The sequence below is a fragment of the Bos taurus genome, chromosome 22, assembly GCF_002263795.3.
Source record: "Bos taurus isolate L1 Dominette 01449 registration number 42190680 breed Hereford chromosome 22, ARS-UCD2.0, whole genome shotgun sequence".
NCBI lineage: Eukaryota > Metazoa > Chordata > Mammalia > Artiodactyla > Bovidae > Bos > Bos taurus.
The window spans coordinates 48179691-48206029 of NC_037349.1; the positions used below are offsets into that span (position 1 = coordinate 48179691).

The 26339-nt window shown below is 38.2% G+C and overlaps 1 protein-coding gene across 42 annotated transcripts in view; it reads left to right on the forward strand.

Annotated features, from left to right (window-relative positions):
* PBRM1 (polybromo 1) overlaps positions 1-26339 on the forward strand; it is a 106924-nt gene that overhangs the window by 3611 nt on the left and 76974 nt on the right. For 22 of the 42 annotated variants that reach the window (XM_059879516.1, XM_005222979.5, XM_024982491.2 and 19 more), the window contains 8 exons: positions 171-296; positions 1888-2040; positions 2968-3065; positions 12107-12254; positions 18331-18474; positions 19665-19781; positions 22324-22392; positions 23428-23526. In XM_059879516.1, coding sequence (XP_059735499.1) covers positions 249-296; positions 1888-2040; positions 2968-3065; positions 12107-12254; positions 18331-18474; positions 19665-19781; positions 22324-22392; positions 23428-23526 — 876 coding nt within the window. In that variant the 5' untranslated portion in view covers positions 171-248. Of the gene's footprint in view, positions 1-170; positions 297-1887; positions 2041-2967; positions 3066-12106; positions 12255-18330; positions 18475-19597; positions 19782-22323; positions 22393-23427; positions 23527-26339 lie in introns of those variants that run through there. The other 20 variants (XM_059879518.1, XM_024982497.2, XM_059879523.1 and 17 more) reach the window with 6 other exon arrangements.

Consider the following 26339-nt stretch of genomic DNA (forward strand, 5'->3'; position numbering starts at 1 on the left):
CTTTGCAGAAGTTTGGTTGGTGCAGGAGAACTGATACACTTATTTTCTCCAGTTCTCTTATCTTTCTTTAGCAGTTCTGCTTGAATGTTTTCTGCCTATTCGTAATCATTTTTACTCCTTTTGACCCTTCTTTTTATTTCCCCCTTCTCTGCCTTGTTCTTCTCTTTCAGTTTTGAATACATTAACATTGAATCAGCACTTCTAAAGCCCTGCTTTCTCCCTGTGGCTTCACTTGGCCTTCAGACATAATGAGGAGACTGGCTTTTCGAGGAGCTGGTTGTGCTCTGGTAAAGCTGGTAAATTACTGATCATCTACATCCTTTCCCTTTTCTGTCCTTCTTTGGCTTTTCCCTTCTACCTTTCTTAAATTTTGTTATCTTTTTCATAGAGTCCTGCCTTATGTTCATCAGATTCACTTGAGTCCTTGTCATAGATTGTTTATAAAAGCTTGGTCCTTAGTTTCTGCGTCTTACTCAACTGAGGCCACTTTATCAGCCTTTTATAAAACAAATAAAAATCAACAAAACTTGGCTGGCCTTGGCCTAAGTCCTTTGAAGCCTTAGCCAGTTGTAGCCAATTGCAAACTAATACACTGTATAACAAACTAAGTCCTAGAGGAAGGAACCGTATGATATTAGACTCAGTTTTTAAACACCATGTGGGCTGTAGTTCAGGGGAAGAGATGAGAGACTTCTTTTGTTTGTTTGTTGGCTACCAGAATTTTTATTTTGTTGGTTTGTTTTGTTCCTGTTTTTTATTCCCTGCAAATCCCTAGTTTTTCTCTCCATATTACTGGCAACCCATTCTTTCAGCTGCTGGTGTCTGTTTCCTGAAATTGGATGTTGATAAGAGACCCTAGGGTCAGTGTTTTCTTTTTTATTTAGAGAAAGCCCTTTGAAATTACAGTATCCTATTTGATACTGTTGTTAAATTGTATAAGCATTGTAGGACTTGCTTGGGTATATATCCTTTCCCTCTCGATGTAGCAGGTCATTTCAGTGGTTGCATTTTTTATGTTATAGTCAAATATATATAGTAAAGTTGTGTAAAGATTACTTAGCAGCCTGCCTAAAACTAGAGCAAATATTTACATGTTTCTGGGAGGCCAAGGAGGACCTAAAATCTCATTTTTGAGGTATTCTTCCAGATCTTCTACTGAAATGTAAAGTAGTGAGCTCATGGGGATAGAATACCTCAAAGAACTGAAAAGGTTAGTCTGAATTGACAGAAAAATTTCCAAATGGAGTTTTGCTACTTTAGTTAGCATAGGTATGGCAAGTTGAGTGTTTTCTGGGTTATGTCTTGTGAAGCTTTCCTTACTGAGTGGAGAAAATTTATTTTCAGTGTGTTAATTTTAGGGTACATCTGAAATGCTAGAAGGTCCTCTATCCCCCTACTCTTTTGCCACAGAGTCTGCTTCTGCAGGTCTCCCCCTGACACACACACTCATCCTGGCCTTCCTAGAAAGTGGTCATAATCGTAAGGAACTCTGGGGAAAATAGATGAGGCTGCTCACTCCAGAGCTGACCTCCTTAGAGTCTCTGACCCTGAGGCAGTATGCCAGCACACCATTATATGTGGGTGTACTGTGTTATGTGGATTTTCAAACTCCATTCCAGGGTAAATTTGGGGCCAGAAGTGGTTGTCATTCAAAATTGGTAAATACAGATGAGTATACTTTTGCTGAATTTGTCCCATCCAGTGGAAAGTGTAGCATTCTGATAAGTGAAGGGGCTAAAGCAAGGTCTAGGACTTGCATTGAAAAAGCATAGTTAAGCTTCTTTGCAACAGTGAACATATCTGAAGCTTGGTAGCAGGTGGCCAGCTGAGGGCTTGGTGGCAGAGCATAAATTTCAATTTAAGAACATGGCTAATTCTTCTTTATAGAAGAAGTTGGATTCCATGGGTTCCAAGAGAAGAAGAGCTACCTCCCCTTCCAGTAGTGTCAGTGGGGACTTTGATGATGGGCACCATTCTGTGTCTACACCAGGCCCAAGCAGGAAAAGGAGGAGACTTTCCAGTCTTCCAACTGTAGACCCTGTAAGTAACTTGAATCACAGTTTCTGCCTTCTGCACGATTCCCTACCCTTCCTGTAATGATAAGCTGTTAAGATGCAAGGGCTTTCAGCTTCTTTTTCCTCTGGTTTGATCTTCTTAATCTTTGTTTCACGAAAATATTTAGCCAAAAGCCTTACAGTAGTAGTATAATTTAATATTATGAAATAATAAAGAATATTCTTTTGTCATATAGTCACTTGAGTAACTGTGCTTGCCTGTGCCAAGCTCTCTTGTGGTAGTTGGAATATAACCATGTGTAAGGTGAGCTAGTTTTTCACGTGAAACTTAGAGGCTAGTGTTGGAGAAGCAGAATGTAGACAGATGAGCACATAAATAAAAAAGTAGCCTCAGTTACTGATGAATGCTATGAAGAAAAGTTTGGATGATCCGGGCTGTTTTGGCCATATCTTCAGGAAAGGTTTCTTTGTGATCAGAAGGCACCAGCCCTGCAGAGCGCTGGGGAAGAATGTTCCAGACCGAGGAGCTGGCTCAGGAATGGGTTTGATGTGTTGTGATTACAGAGAGGGTCAAGAGGGAGAAGGAAACTGGCAAGAGTCTGCCCAGCCGGAGTGTACCCTGCGTACTCTGTGGGCAGTGTTAGGAGTTTAGATTTTATTCTCTGGCTGGTAAGAAGCCCCTCTGCTGGATGCTTTTTAAGCAAGGGTGGTATGAACTGATTCGGTTTCAAAGAAAAGAAAAAACACTAGTACCACATTCTGATGAAAGATTTAATCATTTAAATGATCTTAAATAAGGAGAGATAATGTCAGCCTATTTCAGATTTGGGTTCCCATGTGGGAATTTGGGGATTCATCCTTTCTCCTGGCTTTTTTTTTTTTAATAATCCTAATGCCTACCATGACTTTCTGATCAATTTTCTGGTGATTTTTCTCCTTTTCCTATGTATAGATTGCTGTGTGCCATGAACTCTACAACACCATCCGAGACTATAAGGATGAGCAGGGCAGGCTCCTCTGTGAGCTCTTCATTAGGGCACCAAAACGAAGGTGAGTGGGAGGAGTTTGGTCCTCGGTCCCTGTTGAAAGTGTTTAGTAATTGAGCTTTCTTTTGGAAGGATTTGCTTAAGTGATACTGGGGTCCAGATTTTAGTTTCAGCTGTTAAGATATAGTGAAGCATATTAAAAAAAATTTTTTTTAATTAAAGAAAAAGTTTTAATTGTCAAAAAAATACAATATGAAATTTGCAATCTTAATCATTTTTAAATGTACAGTTCCACAAGTGTTAAGTGTATTGTTACATAGCAGATCTCCATAGCTTTTTCATGTTGCAGAATTGAAACTCTATGCCCATTAAATAACTCCCTGTTTCCCCCCTCCCCCATCTCCAACCCCTAGCGATCACCATTGCACTTTGTATTTCTGTGAATTTGACTGCTCTAGGTATCTCATGTAAGTGGAATCATACAGTATCTGTCTTTTGTAATTGGCTTGTTTCACCTAGTATAATGTCCTCAAGATTTATCCATGTTGAACTACGCGACAGGATTTCCTTCCTCTTCAAGACTGAATGATATTCCATTGTATACATATACCACATTTTAAAAATCCATTCATTGGTTAAACACTTGGGTTGCTTTCTCTTCTTGGCTATATTGTGAATTATGCTGCAGTGAAGGTGACTGCAAATATAAATACCTCTTGGAGATCCTGCTTTCAGTTCTTTTAGGTATATACCCAGGAGTGAGATAGTAGGATCTTATAGTAATTCTATTTTTACTTTTTTTAGGAATCATCATATTGTTTTCCATAATTATAGCACCATTTTATATTCCCACCAACCATGTACAAGAGTTACAATTTCTCCACATTCTCACTGACACTTGCAGTATTGTAGTAAGTTTAAATCAGAAGGTATGAGTCCTCTGTGATTCTTAATTTTTTGTGTCAACTTGACTGGGTGAAGGGATGCCCAGATAGGTGGTAAAATGTTACTTCTTGGTGTGTCTGTGAGAATGTCTCTTGAAGAGATTAACATCTGAACAGTTAGACTGAGTAAAAAAAGGCCTTCACCATATGGAGCTGGGTATCTTCCAGTCCCCTGAGGGTTTGGATGGAACAAAAGGGCAGAGAAGGGGTGAATATACATTCTCTGTTGGAACTGAGACATTGATCTGTCCTTGGACATCAGAGTGCCTGGTTCTTGGGCTTTCAAACTGAATTGTACCACTGGCTCTCCTGGTCTCCAGCTGGCAGATACTGGGACTTCTTGGCCTCTGTAATTGCCAGTTCTAATACTTATTCAGCAGTGGCCACAGGACTGGAAAAGGTCAGTTTTCATTTCAATCCCAAAGAAAGGCAATGCCAAAGAATGCTCAAACTACCGCACAATTGCACTTATCTCACACGCTAGTAAAGTAATGCTTAAAATTCTCCAAGCCAGGCTTCAGCAATACGTGAACCGTGAACTTCCTGATGTTCAAGCTGGTTTTAGAAAAGGCAGAGGAACCAGAGATCAAATTGCCAACATCTCCTGGATCATCGAAAAAGCAAGAGAGTTCCAGAAAAACATCTATTTCTGCTTTATTGACTATGCCAAAGCCTTTGACTGTGTGGATCACAATAAACTGTGGACAATTCTGAAAGAGATGGGAATACCAGACCACCTGATCTGCCTCTTGAGAAATCTGTATGCAGGTCAGGAAGCAACAGTTAGAACTGGACATGGACCAACATACTGGTTCCAAATAGGAAAAGGAGTTCATCAAGGCTGTATATTGTCACCCTGTTTATTTAACTTATATGCAGAGTATATTAAGAGAAACGCTGGGCTGGAAGAAACACAAGCTGGAATCAAGATCGCCGGGAGAAATATCAATAACCTCAGATATGCAGATGACACCACCCTTATTGCAGAAAGTGAAGAGGAACTACAAAGCCTCTTGCTGCAAGTGAAAGTGGAGAGTGAAAAAGTTGGCTTAAAGCTCAACATTCAGAAAACGAAGATCATGGCATCCGGTCCCATCACTTCATGGGAAATAGATGGGGAAACAGTGGAAACAGTGTCAGACTTTCTTTTTCTGGGCTCCAAAATCACTGCAGATGGTGACTGCAGCCATGAAATTAGAAGACGCTTACTCCTTGGAAGGAAAGTTATGACCAACCTAGATAGCATATTCAAAAGCAGAGACATTACTTTGTCAACAAAGGTCCGTCTAGTCAAGGCTATGGTTTTTCCTGTGGTCATGTATGGATGTGAGAGTTGGACTGTGAAGAAGGCTGAGCGCCAAAGAATTGATGCTTTTGAACTGTGGTGTTGGAGAAGACTCTTGAGAGTCCCTTGGACTGCAAGGAGATCCAACCAGTCCATTCTGAAGGAGATCAGCCCTGGGATTTCTTTGGAATTATAAATGATGCTAAAGCTGAAACTCCAGTACTTTGGCCACCTCATGGGAAGAGTTGACTCATTGGAAAAGACTCTGATGCTGGGAGGGATTGGGGGCAAGAGGAGAAGGGGACGACAGAGGATGAGATGGCTGGATGGCATCACTGACTCGATGGATGTGAGTCTGGGTGAACTCCGGGAGTTGGTGAAGGACAGAGAAGCCTGGCGTGCTGCAATTCATGGGGTTGCAAAGAGTCGGACACGACTGAGCGACTGATCTGATCTGATACTTATTCTCTTTTTTCTTCTTCTTTCTCTGTGTGTGTATGTGTGTGTATAACTCCTAGTGGTTCTCATTCTCTAGAGAACCCTGATTAGTATGGTCTTTTAGCTTTTTTCTTCTTTCTCAGGATGGGTTTTTTTGTTTCTGCAAAAAATGCTGTTGGAATTTTGTTAGGTTTTACATTGGTTCTATGCATAGTATTGGTGTACAATATTATGTTTTCCAATACGTGAACATGGGCTGTCTTTCCGTTTTGTTGTTGTTCAGTTCCTAGGTTGTGACATACTCTTGCAAGCTTACGGACTGTGTAGCCTGCCAGCCTCCTCTGTCCATGGGATTTTCCAGGCAAGAATACTGGAATGAGTTGCTGTTTCCTTCTCCAGGGGATCTTTCCTACTCAGGGATTAAACCCACATCTCCTGCATTGGCAGGTGGATTCTTTACTGCTGAGCCACTAGGGAAGCCCATCTTTCCATTTATTTGTGTATTATTTAATTTCTTATAGAAATGTGCAGGTTTTAGTGTTTAAGTCTGTTATCTTGTTGGTCAGGTTTATTCTTGAGGCTCCATTTTGGATTGTTCACTGTTGCTGTATAGAAATGCAGCCGATTTTTGTATGTGTTGATTTTGTATCTTAAAACTTTGCTGAATTCATTTATTCTAAGTTTTTTTGTGTGGGATCTTTAGAGTATTCTGCATATGAGATCATCTGTAAACAAAGATGGTTTACTTCTTCCTAATTTAGATGCCTTTTATTTCTTTTCGTTGCCTAATTGCTCTGGCTAGGTCTTCCAGTACTATATTGAAAAGAAGTGGTGAGAGCAAGCATCTTTGTCCTTACTTTTAAGTATCATATTAGCTATAGGCTGTTTATATATGGCTTTTATTTTGTTGAAGTAGTATAGTTACCATCTATACCTACTTTTTTGAGAGTTTTTATCATGAAAGCATTTATCAAATGCTTTTTAGGCATTAGTTGAGACGATCATGTGGTTATTTTCCATCATTCTGTTACTATGATTCATTACTTTTATCAATTTTCATAAATTGAATCACCCTTGCAATGCAGGAGTAAATCCTACTTGGTCATGGTGTATAATCCTTTCAACATGCTGCTGAATTCATTTCACTAGTATTTTGTTGAAAATTTTTGCATCAACACCACATTCATAAAGGATGTTGTTCTGTAATTTTCTTGAAGTGTCTTTGTCTGGTTTTGATATCAGAGCATTACTAGCTTCACAGAATAAATAAAATTTCCCTCCCCTTTGGAAAAGTTTGAGAAGAATTGTTCTTCTCAAGAAAAATGTTTGGTGAACTTCAACAGTGAAACCATTAGGTGTAGGGTTTTTCTAGAACTTTTCTCCTAGGCCAAGAGGTTTTTGATTACTGATTCAATCTCTATAATGGTTATATGTCTATTCAAGTTTTCTGTTTTCTTCATATTGTTTTGGTTGGTTGTATGTTTCTAGGAATTTATCCCTTACTTTTAGGATATCCAGCTTATTGGTGTACAGTTGTTCATACTAATCTCTTACAATTCTTTTTATTTTTGTGGTATTGGTTGAAATGTTCCCTCTTTCATTTCTGATTTTATTTTAATCTTTTTTTCTTAATTAGCTAAGAGTTTGTAAATTCCATTAATCTTTTTTAGAAACCAACTCAACTTTGTTGGTTTTTTTCCTATTCTCGATGGTTATCTCTACTTTATGTATTATTTCCTTCCTTCTAGCTTTGGGTTTAGTTTGTTCTTTATCTGGTTCCTTGAGAGTGGAACACATTTTTAAAAATTATTTAATGGCCTTTAGAATAGCAGCAAAGTTACATTTATCATAGTTAAAAGGGATCAGTTTTTCACAATATGCAGAGGCCACAGTGATTATTTTCACCTCGCTTTCTCTCTTTTCTCCCTAACTTTTGGGCTTGACTTCTGTCGTCCAGTGGAGCAAAAACAAGTTGCTGGTCCCAGTATGCACCTGGCACACACTTCCCTGTGGAGCTCTTACTCTCCCTGACTAGAGCAGCCTTCCTCTCTTGCTGTCAAAATAATATCACTGTTCTTCTCAGACTCTGACATTTGAAGTTATTTGTTCTGAAAACATAAATGACTGTGATAAATAGAATAATGACCCCCTCAAAAATGTCCGTCTTCTAGTCCCTGGACTCCATGAATATGTAGGATTACATGGCAAAGAGAAATTAAGTTTGTTAGTCAACTCACTTTGAGTTGGAGAAGTTATCCTGGATTATCCAGATGGTCCCAGTGTAATCACAGGGATCTTTAAACAGGAAAGAGGGAAGCAGAGGAATCAGTCACAGAGAGGTGTGAAGATGCTGTGCTCATTTCTTTGTACTTGGAGGAACGGGGCTACAAGCCAGAGAATGCACATGGCCTCCAGAAGCTGGAAAAGGCAAGGGAATGAATTCTCAAGAACCTCTGAAAGGAACGTGAACACCTTGCCTTTTAACTAAGTGAGACCCATTTGTGGATTTCTGTAAGATGAGAGATTTGTGTTGCTTTAAGCCATTAGTTTTGTGGTTAATTTGCTGTAGCAACAAAAGGAAATGAATACAATGAGTTAATTAAAGATTTAGATCCATTCATGAATGTTGATGTCATAGTGTGTAGCCAACAAGCTCTAGGTTGAGCTGAAGGCAGCCTCTCACTTCTAAGAGCCACCAAGGATGTAGTGTCATCATCCCGAGTGAGGAGAGCTCTGTAAATTAGTCATGCCAGAAAAGAAGGTTTTTTTATCTAATGAGGTAACTATCCAGATTTCAGTTGGTTCATCAGTAATAGTCTTTTAAAAGTTGTCATTTAATTAGCCTATCATAGTAAAAGCCTGTATTTATTGCTCATTTAAACCTGTGCAGTATTCCTATCACAATTTAGAAGTGATAACTTGTACAAGTGCTCAGACTAAGTATAACCAGAATTCAGACTCAAGTCTTTCTGTTTCTAAAGCCTGTTCTCTTACCCAGTATGTTATATACAGAATGCAGTGCCCCTGTACCTCATGGAACAGGACCACCCACTTCTCTGCTGCCAGCTGAGGGGCCGAGGGTACACGCCTTGGGTGCTGGAGCACTGTCTTCTAGCCTTGGTGATGTGGTACCTCAGAGCGCCACTGCTGTCCCCCAGGGCTGTGCCTACCTGCATCTCTGCCCCTCCTCTGTTGTGCAATGCGTGCTTTCTCAAGAGCTTGTGGGAAGTAGTATTCTTCTCATAAGTAGTATTGTAGTATCACTCAGAGCCACACAATTGTGAATTTCTTTTTGAGACTTTGTTTTGATTAGTATATTAGGCTGTTGGTACTCGAGCATCTAAATTAGCAAAGGCTGAGACAAGAACAATTGCTTTCTCTCAGATACATGTCCTATTCTGTGAGGTCTTCAGGGCCAAGATACTCTCTGTCTCTTTATTCTGCTGTGCCTGGGGTATCGCCCTTGGCTGCATGGTCTAAGGTGGTGCACCACCAAAATGACCTTCCAGCCCGTAGGAAAAAGAAGGCGTGTTAAGGAAGTGACCTGGACATGGTACACTTCAGCTCTTGCATTGGCCAGAACTTAGCTGCAACGAGACTTAAGAATTTGGCCTTTAGTACCCAGGCAGCAGCTTAGAATGCTGTCATCTTGGGAAGGAGGGAAAATAGATTTAGGTGTAGCCAGCAGGCTCTGCACATCAGGCAGATTAGTTCTCACTTTTCTGGTTAAATTCTTAGCTATGCTTTGGCTATGCTATGGCCATGTTACAGCAGGGTGCCCTCATCTATTGTTGAAAGAGAAAATCTGTTCAGACATGTATTTCACAGTCTTCTGTGTACATATGTATGTGTACACAAATGTCTGGGAGAATACTTACAGCTCTTAAACTTGGGATGAATATAGACAGATTTTACTTTTCTTTCTTTTTACTTTTTTTTTTTTAGTATTATTTGGCTGAGTCGGGTCTTAGCTGCATCATGCGGGATCTCTCATTGAGGCACACAGGCTCCAGAGTGCTCTGGCTCAGTAGTTGTGGCTTGTGGGCTTAGTTGCTCTGTGGCACGTGGGATCTTAGTTCCTCAACTAGGGATGGAAACCGTGTCCCCTGCATTGCAAATGTTAACCACTGGACCACCAGAGAAGTCCGAGGTTTTACTTTGCTTTCTGTATGTTGATTTAAGTGGGGAAGATCAGGGCTGTTTCGTTTTCAAAGTGGGGGGACCTTGTTTTGACCAAATTATGTAGTGTGGAATGTTTGGATCCTGGTCCTTTTTTTCTGTATGGTAATTCTGAAAATGTTTGTGAGGAGCCCCCTTGCAGGGCTTCCGGGATATAGTGTCCTTTCTAGGTTATGTGTCCTTAACGGATTCCCAGTTGTCTACAGATGATCGCCTGAGGGTTTGTTGAGGCCCAGCCTCAGCAAACAGTACACTGTGGCCCATGAGGGCCAGGTGGAGAGAGCCATCTTTGGATATCAAGTGAACACAGCCCTAAAGCTTGCTCTGAGAAAGTCCCTTGGTACCACTGGCAGCATTGGTATTAGGTCTTCATTATCACCGGCTGAGCGCCGAAGAATTAATGCTTTTGAACTGTGGTGTTGGAGAAGACTCTTGAGAGTCCCTTGGACTGCAAGGAGATCCAACCAGTCCATTCTGAAGGAGATCAGCCCTGGGATTTCTTTGGAAGGAATGATGCTAAAGCTGAAACTCCAGTACTTTGGCCACCTCATGGGAAGAGTTGACTCATTGGAAAAGACTCTGATGCTGGGAGGGATTGGGGGCAGGAGGTGAAGGGGAAGACAGAGGATGAGATGGCTGGATGGCATCACTGACTCGATGGACATGAGTCTCAGTGAACTCTGGGAGTTGGTGTTGGACAGGGAGGCCTGGCGTGCTGCGATTCATGGGGTCGCAAAGAGTCGGACACGACTGAGCGACTGATCTGATCTGATCACTCGCTGAGACTTTTATGTTCTTACACTTTTTGAAGAGCAGATTGAATGCTCCTTTTATCCCCTCAGACTTAATTTTATAAATCAGTAAAATTGTAAACACTTGATAAGGGTTTTTAAAAACCTAATTTGTTCTTCCTTTTCCTTTCTGTAGAGTTTAATCTAGAGTCATTAGTTAAGGCTGAGCAAGGGTAGGAATCTGCAAGGGAGACACGCGATGGGCGCACAGGAAAGGGCTTGGGGACAGTAGCCGCGTCGCAGGCTGCTTTCGTGGAGCACAGGCTCTGGGTGTGAGGGCGTTGTTGGTTGTAGGATGCCGGCGTCAGTAGCTGTGGCTCGTGGGCTCTGGAGCACAGGCTCAGTGGTTGTGGCACGCGTGCTTAGTTACTCTGTGGCATGTGGAATCTTCCCAGACCAGGGATCAAACCTGTGTCCCCTATATGGGCAGGCGAATTCCTATCCACTATGCCACCAGCAAAGTCCTGAAGTCCCTTTTTGTAGGAGAGAAACACTAAATTCTTCATCAGCTTACTCTCAAATGGTTCAGAAAAAAACGCTTTTTGTACTATGCTTGAAATTTTTATGTTAATATGAAAAGCTTTTAAAAATTAAATGCACATGACTGAAACATGTGTCTTAGCAACCATGGTGTTCTTCATAGTTGTAACTTACCCTCTTACACATCTAGGATGAGTTTTATCTACCCCTGAGGGAAAATTGAAAAAAAATAGCTGATTAGGTAATTTTTCAGAAGATTTCCTTGTCTCGTGGAACTTTTGAAAAAAGCCAGAAGAAATAATAATAAACATCCATGAACCAAAAGCCAACTTAAAATGTTATTATAACTACCTTTAAAGTGTCCCCTTTCCTCCAAGAGATAACCATTATCCTGAATTTTGTGTTTATCATTCCCATGCCTTTTTTTAAATATAGTTTAGTCATGTTTGTTCGTGTATTATGCTCTTTTATCTTTGGTAAGCTCCTTGTGCCAAGGGCCTCATCTTTTTCTTTTGTAACTTAAGTACTTGATGTTAGAGCACCATATATACTAGGCACTTGATAGCACTTGGCAGAGAAAGTTCTGTGGTCACTACCTGAAGAAGGACAGTCCATTTTGTAAGTTTATAAAATGCTTTGAAGCATACCTGTTTTTTTGAACCCCACGAAAGGTAAGTCATTTTCATTTGCAGAAGATACCATTGACATGGTTTTAGTATTGGTTCCCTAAATCTTAAATATTTAGCGTATAAGAGACCATTACAGATAATAAATTTAGGGTTTTTTTTTTTTAATCACTAATAGGTATTTTGAAAAGGGCACGCGTATTCATCTTACTTTTGTTATTCCCTCTGAGTTCTGATCATGGGAGTAAGTCTAGTATGCTCTCTCACTTGGGAGTGTTGGGCATTACCACAGATAGTTTTGAGACATAACGTTTTATAGGCTTTTGATTATTACTTTTTGAAAATCATTAAATTATTGACAGAAATCAACCAGACTATTATGAAGTGGTTTCTCAGCCCATTGACTTGATGAAAATCCAACAGAAACTAAAAATGGAAGAGTATGATGATGTTAATCTGCTTACTGCTGACTTCCAGCTGCTTTTTAACAATGCAAAGGCCTATTATAAGGTAAGAAAGCATCATATTTGGAAGATATCCAATTTGATAATTGTGTGGCTTTTTAATATTTATCAGTCTGATAGGTAAGTAGTGATTTTTCATTTGATAGTTTGAGTTTGTATTTCTCTTCTTAGTAAAGAAACTGAAGATTAATATGATTATGAACCATTGTTGTTTCTTCTGTGTCTGCTCAAATCTTTTACCCGTTTGTCTCTTGGGTTTGTGATTTTCATGTTTATTTTTAGAAATTTTTTTGTTCTAGGTGCTAATCCTTTTTTGGTTATATGTGTTGCAAATATCCTCTCCCACGGTGTGGCTGTTTTTTCACTCTTTGTGGCGTCTTTTGATGAACAGAAGTTTTTTAAAATTTTATTTTAAAATAGTCAGATTTCTTAGTCTTTAACTTTGTGTTTATCCTTCTCTATGTCTTATTTCAGAAATCTCTCCTCCACAAAGATTGTAAAGATATTCTTTTCTCCCAACAGTTTAATAGTTTTGTCTTTCGTATATATGCCTTTAGTGTACCTGGGATTGAGTGTGTCTCCTGTGAGCTAGGGATTTGCTTTTCCCACAGGTATAAGCTGCACCTTGAAATGGCCATTCACTTCACATTTGTCTGTGCTGTTACTGCTGGCATTGCTTCCAGGTGCTGTGGGTCTCTTTCTGGTCTTTATTCTGTTCCTCTTGTTCTGGCCAGTTTATCTAAAACTAGGCTATTCTATATCTACCTTAATTTCTTTGATTTTATAATTTTCTTGTCTGGCAGGGAAACTGTTTTGATTATTCTTGGCCCTTTCCTTATACTTTTTAATATTAGTGTGTTAAGTCAACAAGCACCAAAAAAATTGTTTGAGTTTGTATTGGAATTGCATTGACTCTGTAGATTGTGTTTTGGAGAATTGACATAATCGTGATGTTTATTATTCCGGTCTGTAAATTTGGTACATCTTCACTTATTTGTCTTTTTAGCAAAGCTTTAAATGTTTTTTTTTTTTTTGATTCTGTAAAAATACTGTTAAATTAATTCTTAATGTTGTGTGTATGTATTTTTTCTTTGAGATATAATTCACACACTTTTTAAAGTGTAGAATTTGGGGAGGGAGGTTAATATATTTGAAAGTTGTGCAACCATCACCACTGTCAAACTCCAGAATTTTTTCATTACCTCAAAAAGAAAACCATGCCCATTAACAAGCATAACTTCATTTCCCCCTCTCCTAGCTTCTAGCTTCTGCAATCTACTTTCCTTTTGTATGGACTTCCCTTTTCAGGGCTTTGCATATAAATGGAATCCTGTATGGATGACTAACTTTTCTTACTGTGCACAGTTTCTTCAAAGTGGATTCTTGTCATAACCTTTATTAGTACTTAGTTCCTTTTTTATAGCTGAATAATATTCCATTATACGAATATGTATCATATTTTGTTTGTGTCATAGTTGATGTACATTTGGGTTGTTTCTGCTTTAACAGTAGTGAATACAGTTGCTATAAATTTTGTGAATATATAGCAAGAGTGCTGTTCATTGGGTACAGTACACTATATGTGTCCATTGGATCTAGCTTTTTAATTATGTTGCTGATATCATTTATATCCTGATTTATCTGCATGAACTATCTAGTTTCCAAATGATGTGCTATAAAATCCAACTGATGATAGATTTGTCTATTTCTCCTTATTAGCCATACTGATTTTTCCTTTATATACTTTGAAAGTATGCAAATAGGAGCATACAAGTTGAAATTGTTATATTGTCCTAGTACATTGCTTTTGCATTATGGCACCCCACTCCGGTACTCTCGCCTGGAAAATCCCATGGATGGAGGAGCCTGGTGGGCTGCAGTCCATGGGGTCGCTAAGAGTCGGGCACGACTGAGCAACTTCACTTTCACTTTTCACTTTCATGCGTTGGAGAAGGCAGTGGCACCCCACTCCAGTACTCTCGCCTGGAAAATCCCATGGACGGAGGAGCCTGGTGGGCTGCCCTCTATGGGGTCGCACGGATTCGGACACGACTGAAGCGACCTAGCAGTAGCAGTAGTTTTCTTTATTGTTAGTATTGTCTTTTTTGAATTTTGTTTTATCTGATATTATTACACGTAAAATAATAGCAGCTTTATTTTTGTATTCACCTTGTTTATTTTTTCTATTCTCTTATTTCCAACCTCTTCATATCTTTTTAATGCTAGTGTATCTCTTGTAAGCCCCATATAATTGAATTTCTGTTAATCTAGTTGATGACCTTCACCTTTTAACTGAAGCATTTTATCTCTTTACAGTTTTAGTAATTATTACATTTGGCTGTATTCCTATCATTTAAATTTCTACTTTCTATTTATCTCATTTTGTAATTTTTTTCTTTTTTTGTTTCTCTGCCTTGTTTTGGGTGTTTTTTTCCTTCATATTTTTCTTGGTTTTATTTTGTTTTAAATTTCTTCTATAATTTGAAAGTTGTCAGATCCATTAATAATATGCTCTTATCCAAGAAGTTCTAATATGCATAATTAATTTTTCAAAGTTAAATATTAATCAGTATTTTAAACATCCTTCTAAATAATGTAAAACCTTAAAATAATGTAACTGATCTTTTTATTTATGCTTCTGATGTTTTGTATTTTAGTTCTATTGTGACAAATTTTTAATCCCATAAAATAATGTTATTTTTATATAGTCAGTATTTTTACTCACAAACATACTACTCTCTTTATTCTTCATTCTTATATTGCTATTGAGAAGTCATCTGTCAGTATAACTGTAGTTCCCTTGAAAGTTATCTCTCTCTTCTTTCTGACTATCTTAAGTATCTTCTTTTTGTCTTTATACTCCACAGTTTCACTGTGATATGTGTAGATATGATTGTCTTCTTATTTATAGAATTTGGGAATTGTAGATCTGTCTGAATCTTTGGGTTGGTGTTTTTCATCAGTTCTGAAAAGTTGTATGTCTTTGTATATTGCCCTTGCCCCATTCTCTCTTCTCCTGTAGGACTCTGATTGGATGTTATATTAGAATTTCCCTAGATTTCCATTTCTGTTAACTTTATGTAGAGCCCTTTTATTGTGTCAGTGTTGCTTTTTAGGTAATGTCTTTAGTTCTTACTTTTTTCTTTGAAATCTGCTCAATCTACTGAGTTTTTACCTTTTAATGTTTATATTTTCCTTATTTTGGAAGTAGTTTCTTTTGAGGGAATTGGTTGTATCCTCAGTCCTATTATTTCTTTAAACATATTCAGCATGCTTATTTTTTATTCTACAGCAGATAATTTAGTACCTGAATTACTTACATGTGTGTGTTTGCTGTCATTTATGCTTGCTTTCTCTTGTGACTCTTAGTCACACGTGTTTCATCCATTTTGACTATGAGCTTATATTTCTTGGAGACTGTGGAGATTCTTAAGTTGAAGTTCTTCTGGAGAAGATTTGTTGCTTATCTCAGGTTGCTTATCTGGCCTCTCTTTGTTAGGACTAGCTTATGCTGAAGAGTTCTCAGAGGAGATTTATCTCATGCCTCTCCTCTCCCTGCAGTGCCATGGGTTGAGCTGGGTGGAGGTTGAGGTGGGTGGTCTACCTTGTTCCTTGGCAGCACAAAAACTGATTTGTTTTTAATTCCCAGTTACACTGCAGCCATAGCCTTTGAAGTCCCAGCTTATGGTGGAGCCTGGCCTGTGTCTCTTGTCCTTGTAGCCTCAAAGACATTTGAAAGCTAAAGCTCTTGAAAACTATAAGCATCTTGTCTTAAAGGTAGCCTCAAGGTAAACATTGGCTTCAGTGTATTGCTTGCTTATCCAGGTTCCGACTTTTACTCTGTTCTTGCTTTTGTGAACACTGCTTATTCCTTACTGGCAGCACATGGATGCATTTTTAAAAGTTTACTGTTCATTTTACATTACATCCAGCATTGTTGTTACTGGAAAGTTTTGGTTAGTTTATCTCCTCTATCCTTCAAGAAAAGAAAATATTCAAATAAGGTTTTAAATAGTTGAAGAATAGAAATGAAAATCAAGGCAGTCATTAACTTCTCTCATTTAGACTTGTACCCCTTAAATTGGGTCTTATCCTTTAAATTGTCTTTCTTAGTGTATGAGTAACCTGTTCAGTTCAGTTCAGTCACTCAGTCATGTCCGACTCTTTGCGACCTCGTGAACCGCAGCAGGCCAGGCCTCCCTGTCCATCACCAACTCCTGGAGTTTACCCAAACTCATGTCCATTGAGTTGGTGATGCCATCCAACCATCTCATCCTCTGTCGTCCCCTTCTCCAACCTTAAATCTTTCCAAACATCAGGGTCTTTTCAAATGAGTCAGCTCTTCACATCAGGTGGCCAAAATATTGGACTTTCAGCTTCAACATCAATCCTTCCAGTGAACACCCAGGACTGATTTCCTTTAGGATGGACTGATTGGATCTCCTTGCAGTCCAAGGGACTCCCAAGAGTCTTCTCCAACACCACAGTTCAAAAGCATCAATTCTTCGGTGCTCAGCTTTCTTTATAGTCCAACTTTCACATCCATACCTGACTATTGGAAAAACCATAGCCTTGACTAGACGGACCTTTGTTGGCAAAGTAATGTCTTTGCTTTTTAATATGCTGTCTAGGTTGGTCATAACTTTCCTTCCAAGGAGTAAGTGTCTTTTAATTTCATGGCTGCAATCACCATCTGCAGTGATTTTGGAGCCCCCAAAAATAAAGCCAGCCACTGTTTGCACTGTTTCCCCATCTATTTGCCATGAAGTGATGGGACCGGATGCCATGATCTTAGTTTTCTGAATGTTGAACTTTAAGCCAACTTTTTCACTCTCCTCTTTCACGTTCATCAAGAGGCTCTTTAGTTCTTCTTCACTTTCTGCCATAAGGGTGGTGTCATCTGCATATCTGAGGTTATTGGTATTTCTTCTGGCAGTCTTGATTCCAGCTTGTGCTTCATCCAGCCCAGTGTTTCTCATGATGTACTCTGCATGTAAGTTAAATAAGTAGGGTGACAATATATAGCCTTGACGTACTCCTTTTCCTATTTGGAACCAGTCTGTTCAATGTCCAGTTCTAACTGTTGCTTCCTGACCTGCATATAGGTTTCTCAGGAGGCACATCAGGTGGTCTAGCATTCCTACCTCTTTCAGAATTTTCCACAGTTTATTGTGATCCACAGTCAAAGGCTTTGGCATAGTCAATAAAGCAGAAATAGATGTTTTTCTGGAACTCTATTGCTTTTTCCATGATCCAGCAGATGTTGGCAATTTGATCTCTGGTTCCTCTGCCTTTTCTAAAACCAGCTTGAACATCTGGAAGTTCATGGTTCACATAGTGCTGAAGCCTGGCTTGGAGAATTTTGAGCATTACTTTACTACCGTGTGAGATGAGTGCAGTTGTGCGGTAGTTTGAACATTCTTTGGCATTTCCTTCCTTTGGGATTGGAATGAAAACTGATGTTTTCCAGTCCTGTGGCCACTGCTGAGTTTTCCAAATTTGCTGGCATATTGAGTGCAGCACTTTCACAGCATCATCTTTTAGGATTTGAAATAGCTCAACTGTAATTCCATCACCTCCACTAACTTTGTTCATAGTGATACTTCGTAAGGCCTGCTTGACTTCACGTTCCAGGATGTCTGGCTCTAGGTGAGTGATCACATCATTGTGATTATCTGGGTCATGAAGATATTTTTTGTATAGTTCTTCTGTGTATTCTTGCTGCCTCTTCTTAATATCTTCTGCTTCTCTAAGGTCCATACCATTTCTGTCCTTTATTGAGCCCATCTTTGCATGAATGTTCATGCAAAGTGTATTAGTAATAATTACCCTTAATTTAGCAAATTATTTATATTCTTCAAGTCTCTCTGTAATGAGATAGGACATAAATAGAATTAATAAAATTATTTGATTTCAGAATGCCTTTAAAACATACACTTAGTTTTTCAGAAGAGAATTGAGGCCCACGTATCATTTACTTAAAGAATTTTAAAATTTGTGATAGTTTTCAAAGTTATATCTTAGTGTACCAATCTGTTGGAACAGGATGCTTTAGAAATAGTCATTGATTTCTAATAAAATGCTAAGTGATATCTTTTCCTTTTCTCTTTGCTAATGTACAGCCAGATTCTCCTGAATATAAAGCTGCTTGCAAACTCTGGGATTTGTACCTTCGAACAAGAAATGAGTTTGTTCAGAAGGGAGAAGCAGATGACGAAGATGATGATGAAGACGGGCAAGACAGTCAAGGCGCAGTGACGGAAGGAGTACGTGTGCCACCGGAATGGGTGATGGATCGGCTGCTGGGAGGTTGACAAGGCCCCTGCTTGTGATTTCTCATGGCCACTGTTGCAGCTAGGCTTTCTGTGCAGTCGTGTTGGTAACTGGAAGGGTAAACAGACACACAACCAGAGAGCCCCACTCCAATGACAAGGGGTCTGGGACAACCAGTGTCGTTAGATTGAGGTATTATGTAAAGGCAGGCTGTGTTGTGATTGAAAGTTGCAAAGTTGATGGAATCACCTTAGTTAGGAATATTTTTGTGGGTTAGGTTGGTTTCTGTTCCTAGAACATGTCACGTGTCTTCCTGCCTCTGGAATTTTGCAGTTGCTTGTGCTTCTGCTTCCTTTGGCTCTGCCTGTGACTATCTCCTTTGCATTATTCTAACATCACTTAATGTAAACTGGGAAAAGACTTTCCTAACCACTCTATCAGATTGTTTGCTCTTTGCTCCTCCTTTCCCATCATCATATCATGCTGTTGTGTGATCTTCAGTTTTTATCACTGTATGTGGAATAAGTGTCTAGTATTAGTTTATATGTTTACTCTCTGTCTTCCTCAAGTAGAATGATAGCTCCAAAAAGCTATCACCTTGCTCACCTATTCAGACATCTAGATTCTGCCTGACATGTAGGGACTGAAAATACTTGCTGATTGAGTGCACATGTTTAAAAAGAGGAAAAAGAACAGTAAAAGGAATTGCATCTCTCCTCTGCAACTTTAAATAGACATCCAGAGAATAAGTTTTGTGAATGCATTCATACACCCTGCTGTCTTTGTCATCTGCAACACGTTTCCAGAGTAACTGGTTGGGCTGGGAGGAGAGGAATCTTGCTTATAGGACATAGTTCTCCTCTTTGAAGCTAACTTTGGTGTTACATTTTAACTAGTAAGTAAATGACTTAAATATGAGTATTCTAGTCTGCTTTCATCAGTGTTACATTGATTCTTCTCTGAGCTGTGTGGTAGGGGAGTCTCAGCTAATCACTTGTCTTATATGTTGAATATTTATTGTGAGTCTAAAGTGTGATATTCATGAAAATTGTACTTAATGTAAGTTTAGAAGTTGCTCTTTTGAATTGGCTTTAAAATTTTAGAAGCTGTTTAATATCAGTATTTACTTTTGGATTTTTCTTATTCCTTTCGTCTCTCATTCCTCATACCCCCGTACTCCCAGTCTTCTCCAGGTTACTTGAAGGAGATCCTGGAGCAGCTTCTTGAAGCCATAGTTGTAGCCACAAATCCATCAGGACGTCTCATAAGCGAACTTTTTCAGAAGCTGCCTTCTAAAGTGGTAAGTGATGTAGTTAAAGACAAGTGGATTAAAGTGTTGATTTTATTCTTTTTTAAGTACTTCATAAATTCTCTTACTTCTTAGTAAATAGAGTAAGGGTAATGGAAGGCGTTGGAGGTAGCCGAGAGATCCTCCTCATGGCCTTAGCAGTAAGCATATAGGATATGTTCTGTCATTTTACTTCAGCAAAAGGTTATAGATTTTTTGTTTGTGTGTTTGGTTTTATGATTAGAAATTGTTTTTGTTTGTTTTTTCATTTTTGTGGTCGTAAAATATGCAATAATCTAAGATTTACCTTTTAACCAATTTAAGTACAAAGTTCAGTGGCGTTAAGTGCAGTCATATTATTGTGCAGCTGTCACAACCATTTCTTTCCAAAACTTCTTCATCTTCCTACCTATTAAACAGGAACTCCCTACTTTTCCCTCCTGCCGGTTCCTGGAAACCACAGTTCTGCTCCTCTGAACTTGACTACACTAAGTACCTCATTTAAGAGAAATCATACAGTATTTGTTTGTGTCTGGCTTATTTCACTTAGCCTAGTATCTTCATGATTTATCCACGTTGTAGGTTGTTTCTAAGATTCATGATTCTTTTTTTTTTTTTTAGATTCATGATTCTTAAGTGATAAAATAAGCACATAAATTAAACCTTTTATTTATAAAAGAGAAGAAATATTCTCTGCTCAAGAGTCAGAATGAGAGGAAGATAATTAACTTCTTCCTGATAAGTACTCTTCTACCCCAACATGGAAGAGGTTTTCTAGACCAGTGGAACCCTTTAAAAGTGTTAGAGCCCCATGTGTCTTCACACCCAAAGAGCAATTAACATAGCTGATGTTCCACTTTAGCTTTTGGAACTGCAAAAATTTCTTTGACCTTCACATTCTTGTATTTCTGGATAAGGACATACTTTCAGAGGTACTCCACTGTACACATACTTTAAGAAGTACTCCATTATAACTCCTTGTGAGCATTTTCTCTTTAAGAACAAGGACTGAATTTCTTAAGGATGAAGACTCTGACATATTTTCTTCTGTGTCCCTGTCATGTAGTTGGAACCCAGCATGTCAGAGGCTTGCAAGAAGTGTTTGTTGACTGACAGGTGGCGTGTAGCTTTACCCATCAGTCATCAACAACACTAGTTGTAGGACAATTATGACATTAGAAATAGGGTATCTGAACACTGCTGTCTGAAGTGTGAATCTGATTAGAAAAAATATACTGGTTTATGTTTGTCATATGTTTAAAATGTTAAGAAAAGAAAAACAGTATGACAGTTGATTAAAAACTGCATATGGAATTATCATATGATCCAGCAATTCAGCTTTAGATATATACCTAGAAGAGTGAAATCAGGGTCTTAATGAGATATTTGTACAACCGTGTTCCTAGCAGTATAATTCACAATAGCTGAAACATGGAAAAAGCTCAGGTGTTCCTTGATATGTGAATAGATAAATAAAGTGTAGTATATAAACACCGTGGAGTATTATTCAGCCTTTAAAAAGAATGACAGTCTTGACCCATGCTACAATAAAAATAAACCCTGAACACATCATGGTAAGTGAAATAAGCCAGTCGTAAAGAACAAATATTGTATGATCCTTCTTTTAGGAAGTATGTACTTTTCTAAATATTGTATGATACTTCTTTAGGAAGTACTTAACAGCCAAATTCATAGAAAGAAAAAGTAAAATTGTGATTTCCAGGGGTTGAAGGAGGGGAAGGTGGAGAGTTATTGTTGAAAGGGTATGAAATTTCAGCTTGGGAAGATGAAAAGTTCTGGAGATGGATGATGGTGATGGTTGCACAATAATGTAAATGTATTTAAAGCTGCTGAACTGTACACTTAAAAAGGTTAAACAGTAAATTTTATGTATTTTTTTTTAACCACAGTAAGGAAATAGAAGTACAGTTTCTGTAAAAAGTGAAGCTGCTCAGTCAGGAATAGAGATTGAGTTGGGAAGATCCCCTGGAGAAGGAAATGGCAACCCACTCCAGTATTCTGGCCTGGGAAATCCCATGAACAGAGGAGCCTGGCGGGCTACAGTATGTGGGGTCACAAGAATCAGACGTGACTTAGCAACTAAATAATTTTGCACCCTGATTTCTTATAGGTCCTTAGTATTTCATATGAAATAGGATATAATTGTGTTATAGATTGCTGAATTAAAAGATCTTATAATAAACTCTTTGAAAACCTCTGCTTCATTTCCCCACATAGATATCTTGGGATCTTAAATATAAAATTGTGTGATCTGTGGATTTAGGAAATTTAAAAACATTAAATTGTGGTATATTAGTTATATAACCAAAAAGTAACTGTAAAGTCCTACAGTGTGCTCTTGGGTATCTCATGAAGCTTGTAAAAATCAAATGATTTCTGCTTCAAGTATAACAAAAAATATGCTGTACAACTGTGTCTTTAGCTTTTATCTCAAAAGCTGCTCAATTGATTAACAGATGGTCAGTGTACTTCCTTGTTATCTCATTAGCTGGATACTTGCACTTATTAAGCATGCCTGGGTTTTGTTTTTCAGCAATATCCAGACTATTATGCAATTATTAAGGAGCCTATAGATCTCAAGACCATTGCCCAGAGGATACAGGTATGAAGGTATACCATATGTAGAAATATGTGGTTTAGGGCATATTGGCCTATGGTCATTTTTTAGGCCTATTAAAGAACAGAAGCGGATATTTCTGTAAGGAGTTGTTATTAATAGCAATGTAATGTAAACAAATTAGAGGTGTTACTGAGTATAGCTTTGGAGGAATCAGCATAGCATCCCTTTTGCATTTTTTCTGTAGGAAGGAAAGCAAAATTTTCATTGACTTAAGTGTTACAGTTTTAGTAAGTTTTGCTCTCAGGACAAAAATTAAAGCACATTGGTCATGGACATTTTTGATTGTGAAAGGTACATTGTCAATGAAAGGTTTGTTGTTTATTTTTATTGGCTTCCAAATAGTTTTAGGATATTTCAGAGTAAAAGTTAACTACAACAAACATTAAGAGTGTAAGGTTAGTGAAAATGCTCTGTCCTTTTTGTGTTTCCCCCCCCTGTGTCTTCAGCAGTATAGATAGAATTGCTGTACAATTGCTATGTGTTGGCTAGTTAATTCTTATAACACCTCTGTGAGGAAGATACTATTATTTACAGATAAGAAAACGAAAACACAGAGATGGTAAGTCACTTGCCTGAGTCATCAACTAATGAGAAGAGGTAGGATTTTTTTTTTTAAGGCTTAGGATTTGAATCCAGATAGTCTCACTCCAATGTCTGTACTCTTTAATGAATTAGTTTTCATGAAACATTTAGAACAGTGGTTGACCCAGAGTAAACACTGTATATTTGGTAAATAAAACAACTTTTACTTTATCTGATTTTTTTTTTAAATATAAGTTGTTTTTATGAGAATAATGTAGCTCTGGTTTTGTTACCTATCTCAAAAACGTCTTTGTAAATGGACAGTAGTAATAGTCTATAAAAGAGAAGATGACTTTATATGTTGTTCACATATGTACTTTCCAATAAAGTCTTAAGAGTATGGTGAGAGTTTAAAAATATATGGAGTTTTTTTTTAAGGTCATGTTGCTTAACTGTCTTTTAAGAATAACTGCTGTATTTTATTGTTTACTATAGAATGGAAGCTACAAGAGTATTCACGCAATGGCCAAAGATATAGATCTCCTAGCAAAAAATGCCAAAACTTACAATGAGCCTGGTTCTCAAGTGTTCAAGGTTAGTTTTGTTGTTGTTGCTTTCATTGATAAGAATACAGATTTTAATTTAGAGCCAATATTTTTGTATAAGAACCACATACCATACATTTTACCCAAAGTGTATCATTTAATGACTTTTAGTATGTTCACTGAGTTGTGTAGCCGTCACCACAATGAATTAGCAGTCACTGTCCATCTCCTCCCAGTCTCCCTGCTGCTGCTGCTAAGTCGCTTCAGTCATGTCCCAACTCTGTGCAACCCCATAGACGGCAGCCCACCAGGCTCCCCCGTCCCTGGATTCTCCAGGCAAGAACACTGGAGTGGGTTGCCATTTCCTTCTCCAGTGCATGAAAGTGAAAAGTGAAAGGGAAGTCGCTCAGTTGTGTCCGACTCTCAGCGACCCCATGGACTGCATCCTACCAGGCTCCTCCACCCATGGGATTTTCCAGGCAAGAGTACTGGAGTGGGTTGCCATTCCCAGTCTTCCTAACCCTAGGCAACTGCCACCAGTCTACTTTCTATCTCTGTGAATTTACCTGTTTTCAACATTTCATATAAATGGAACCTTACAATTTGTAGTCCTTTGTGACTGGCTTCTTTCACTTAGCATCATGATTTCGAGGTGTTCCTGTTGTATCATGTATTTCTTTTTATTCCCAAATAGTATTCAGTTGAATCTATATATCATGTTTTAGTCACTCATTCATCAATTGCTAGGCATTTAAGTTGCTTCCACTTTGGGGCTATTATACATAATGCTGCTGTGAACATTCATGTTTAAGTTTTTATATGCACATATATTTTCATTTTTATTGAATACGTACCTTGGAATGAAATTGCTGGGCCAGATGGTAAACTATATTTTTAACTTTTTTGAGGTTAAAATTGTTTTTAAATTATTCTTAAAGCCACTGCACTTACATTCCCACTAGCAATGTGCAAGTGTAATTTCTCCACATCCTCACCAATACTAGTTTCTATTTTTGGTTTTGTTTTATTTCTAGTAGGTATGAAGTAGTGTCGAATTATGGTTTTGATTAGCCTTTTTTTTTCCTTGCCAGTGCCCCATGATTGTAGTTGGGGCCAACAAGTTCAGTGAACAGTGAAAACCTGGAATCCTAACCACTTGGCCACCAGGGAATCCCCTGATTAGCATTTTCTAATGATTAGTGATGTTGAACATCTTTTCATGTGCATATTGGCCTTTCTTACTCTTTGAAAAAAAATTTTCAAATTTTTAGTCCCCCTTTTAACTTGGGTTAACTGTCTTTTTATTGTTGAATTGTTACACTTCTTTTTATCATCTAAACAATAGACGACATATGATTTACAAATATTTTCTCCCATTCTATATACTGTCTTTTCATTTTCATGATGATATCCTTTGACGCACAAAAGTTTTTAATTTTGGGAATTCCTTGGCAGTCCAGTGCAGGGGTTTCAGACCCTGGTTGGGAAACTAAGATCCCACATGTTGTGTGCTGCAGGACCCCTACCCAACCTCACCCCACCCCCATCCCATCCCCCCCGTGCCCAAGAAAAAAACTTCTCAATTTTAATTAAGTGTTTAATTTTGATAAGTCCCAATTTGTCTGTTTTTTCTTAGATTTCTTGTGCTTTTAATGTCTTACTGAAGAAACCATTACCTAATCTAAGGCTGCAAAGATTTATACCTATGTTTTCTTCTAAGAATTTTATTGTTCTAGGCAATGGCACCCCACTCCAGTACTCTTGCCTGGAAAATCCCATGGATGTAGGAACCTGGTGGGCTACAGTTCATGGGGTCGCTAAGAGTTGAACACGATTGCGTGACTTCACTTTCACTTTTCACTTTCATGCATTGGAGAAGGAAATGGCAGCCCACTCCAGTGTTCTTGCTGGAGAATCCCAGGGATGGGGGAGCCTGGTGGGCTGCCTTCTATGGGGTCACACAGAGTAGGACATGACTGAAGTGACTTAGCAGCAGCAGCATTTACATTTAGATTTTTGAGCCATTTTGAGTTTATTTTTATATACGTGAGGTAGGTGTGAGGTTGGAGTCCACGTTCATCCAGTGCCTTATGTTAAAAAGACTGTTCTTTCCCTGTTGAATTGTCCTGGCAACCTTGTTGAAAATCAGTTGACTATAGATCCTTGGTTCTAAACCATTCACCTATGTTTCTTTTTATTCCACACAAGGTTCATTTTTGGTCCACTTTGTAGTTAAATATTGATATAGTCCCTTCATTTAAACCTCAATGATATAAAAGTCACTCTGTATAGTATCGTATACGATGTAAAATGACTTTCATTGCTTTGCAGTTCTCTCCTAGAAGTTTTGTAGTCCTTCTACAAAATGAACTGTAATGAACTGTTGCTTGTAGAAATTTCTCAAATTAATAATTTATCACTGGGAACTTAGCAAAGGGTGCTCAGAAAACCTTTTGGGAATAAAGTCATTTAGATTTACGGAATGCTGACTCAGTTGCTTTTGGTAGTTAATTTTAATTTTTATCTTGCATTTATTAAGGAACTTTGAGTGAAAATCAAGAATGAAGTCCTTGTATTGTTAATCCTTGATAAGAGATTTGAGTAGTATAGTACCAGTTGTTGATGCAATTAAGAATTTTGCTTTTCAGTCTGATTAATGGTCCTAAACTAAATTTTGGAGTGAAGGGAAACTGAATTTGCTATATGCTATTAATTTAAGCAAGTATGTTCATCCAGAATTTATGTGCCTACTCTTTAATCTTAGAAGTATACTTTTGTTTCAATTTTTAGGTTAGTGTACACAGGTAGAGTCCATTGTATTCTCACCCCGGTTTTTCCCTGTTCAGCATTAGATCTTTATCT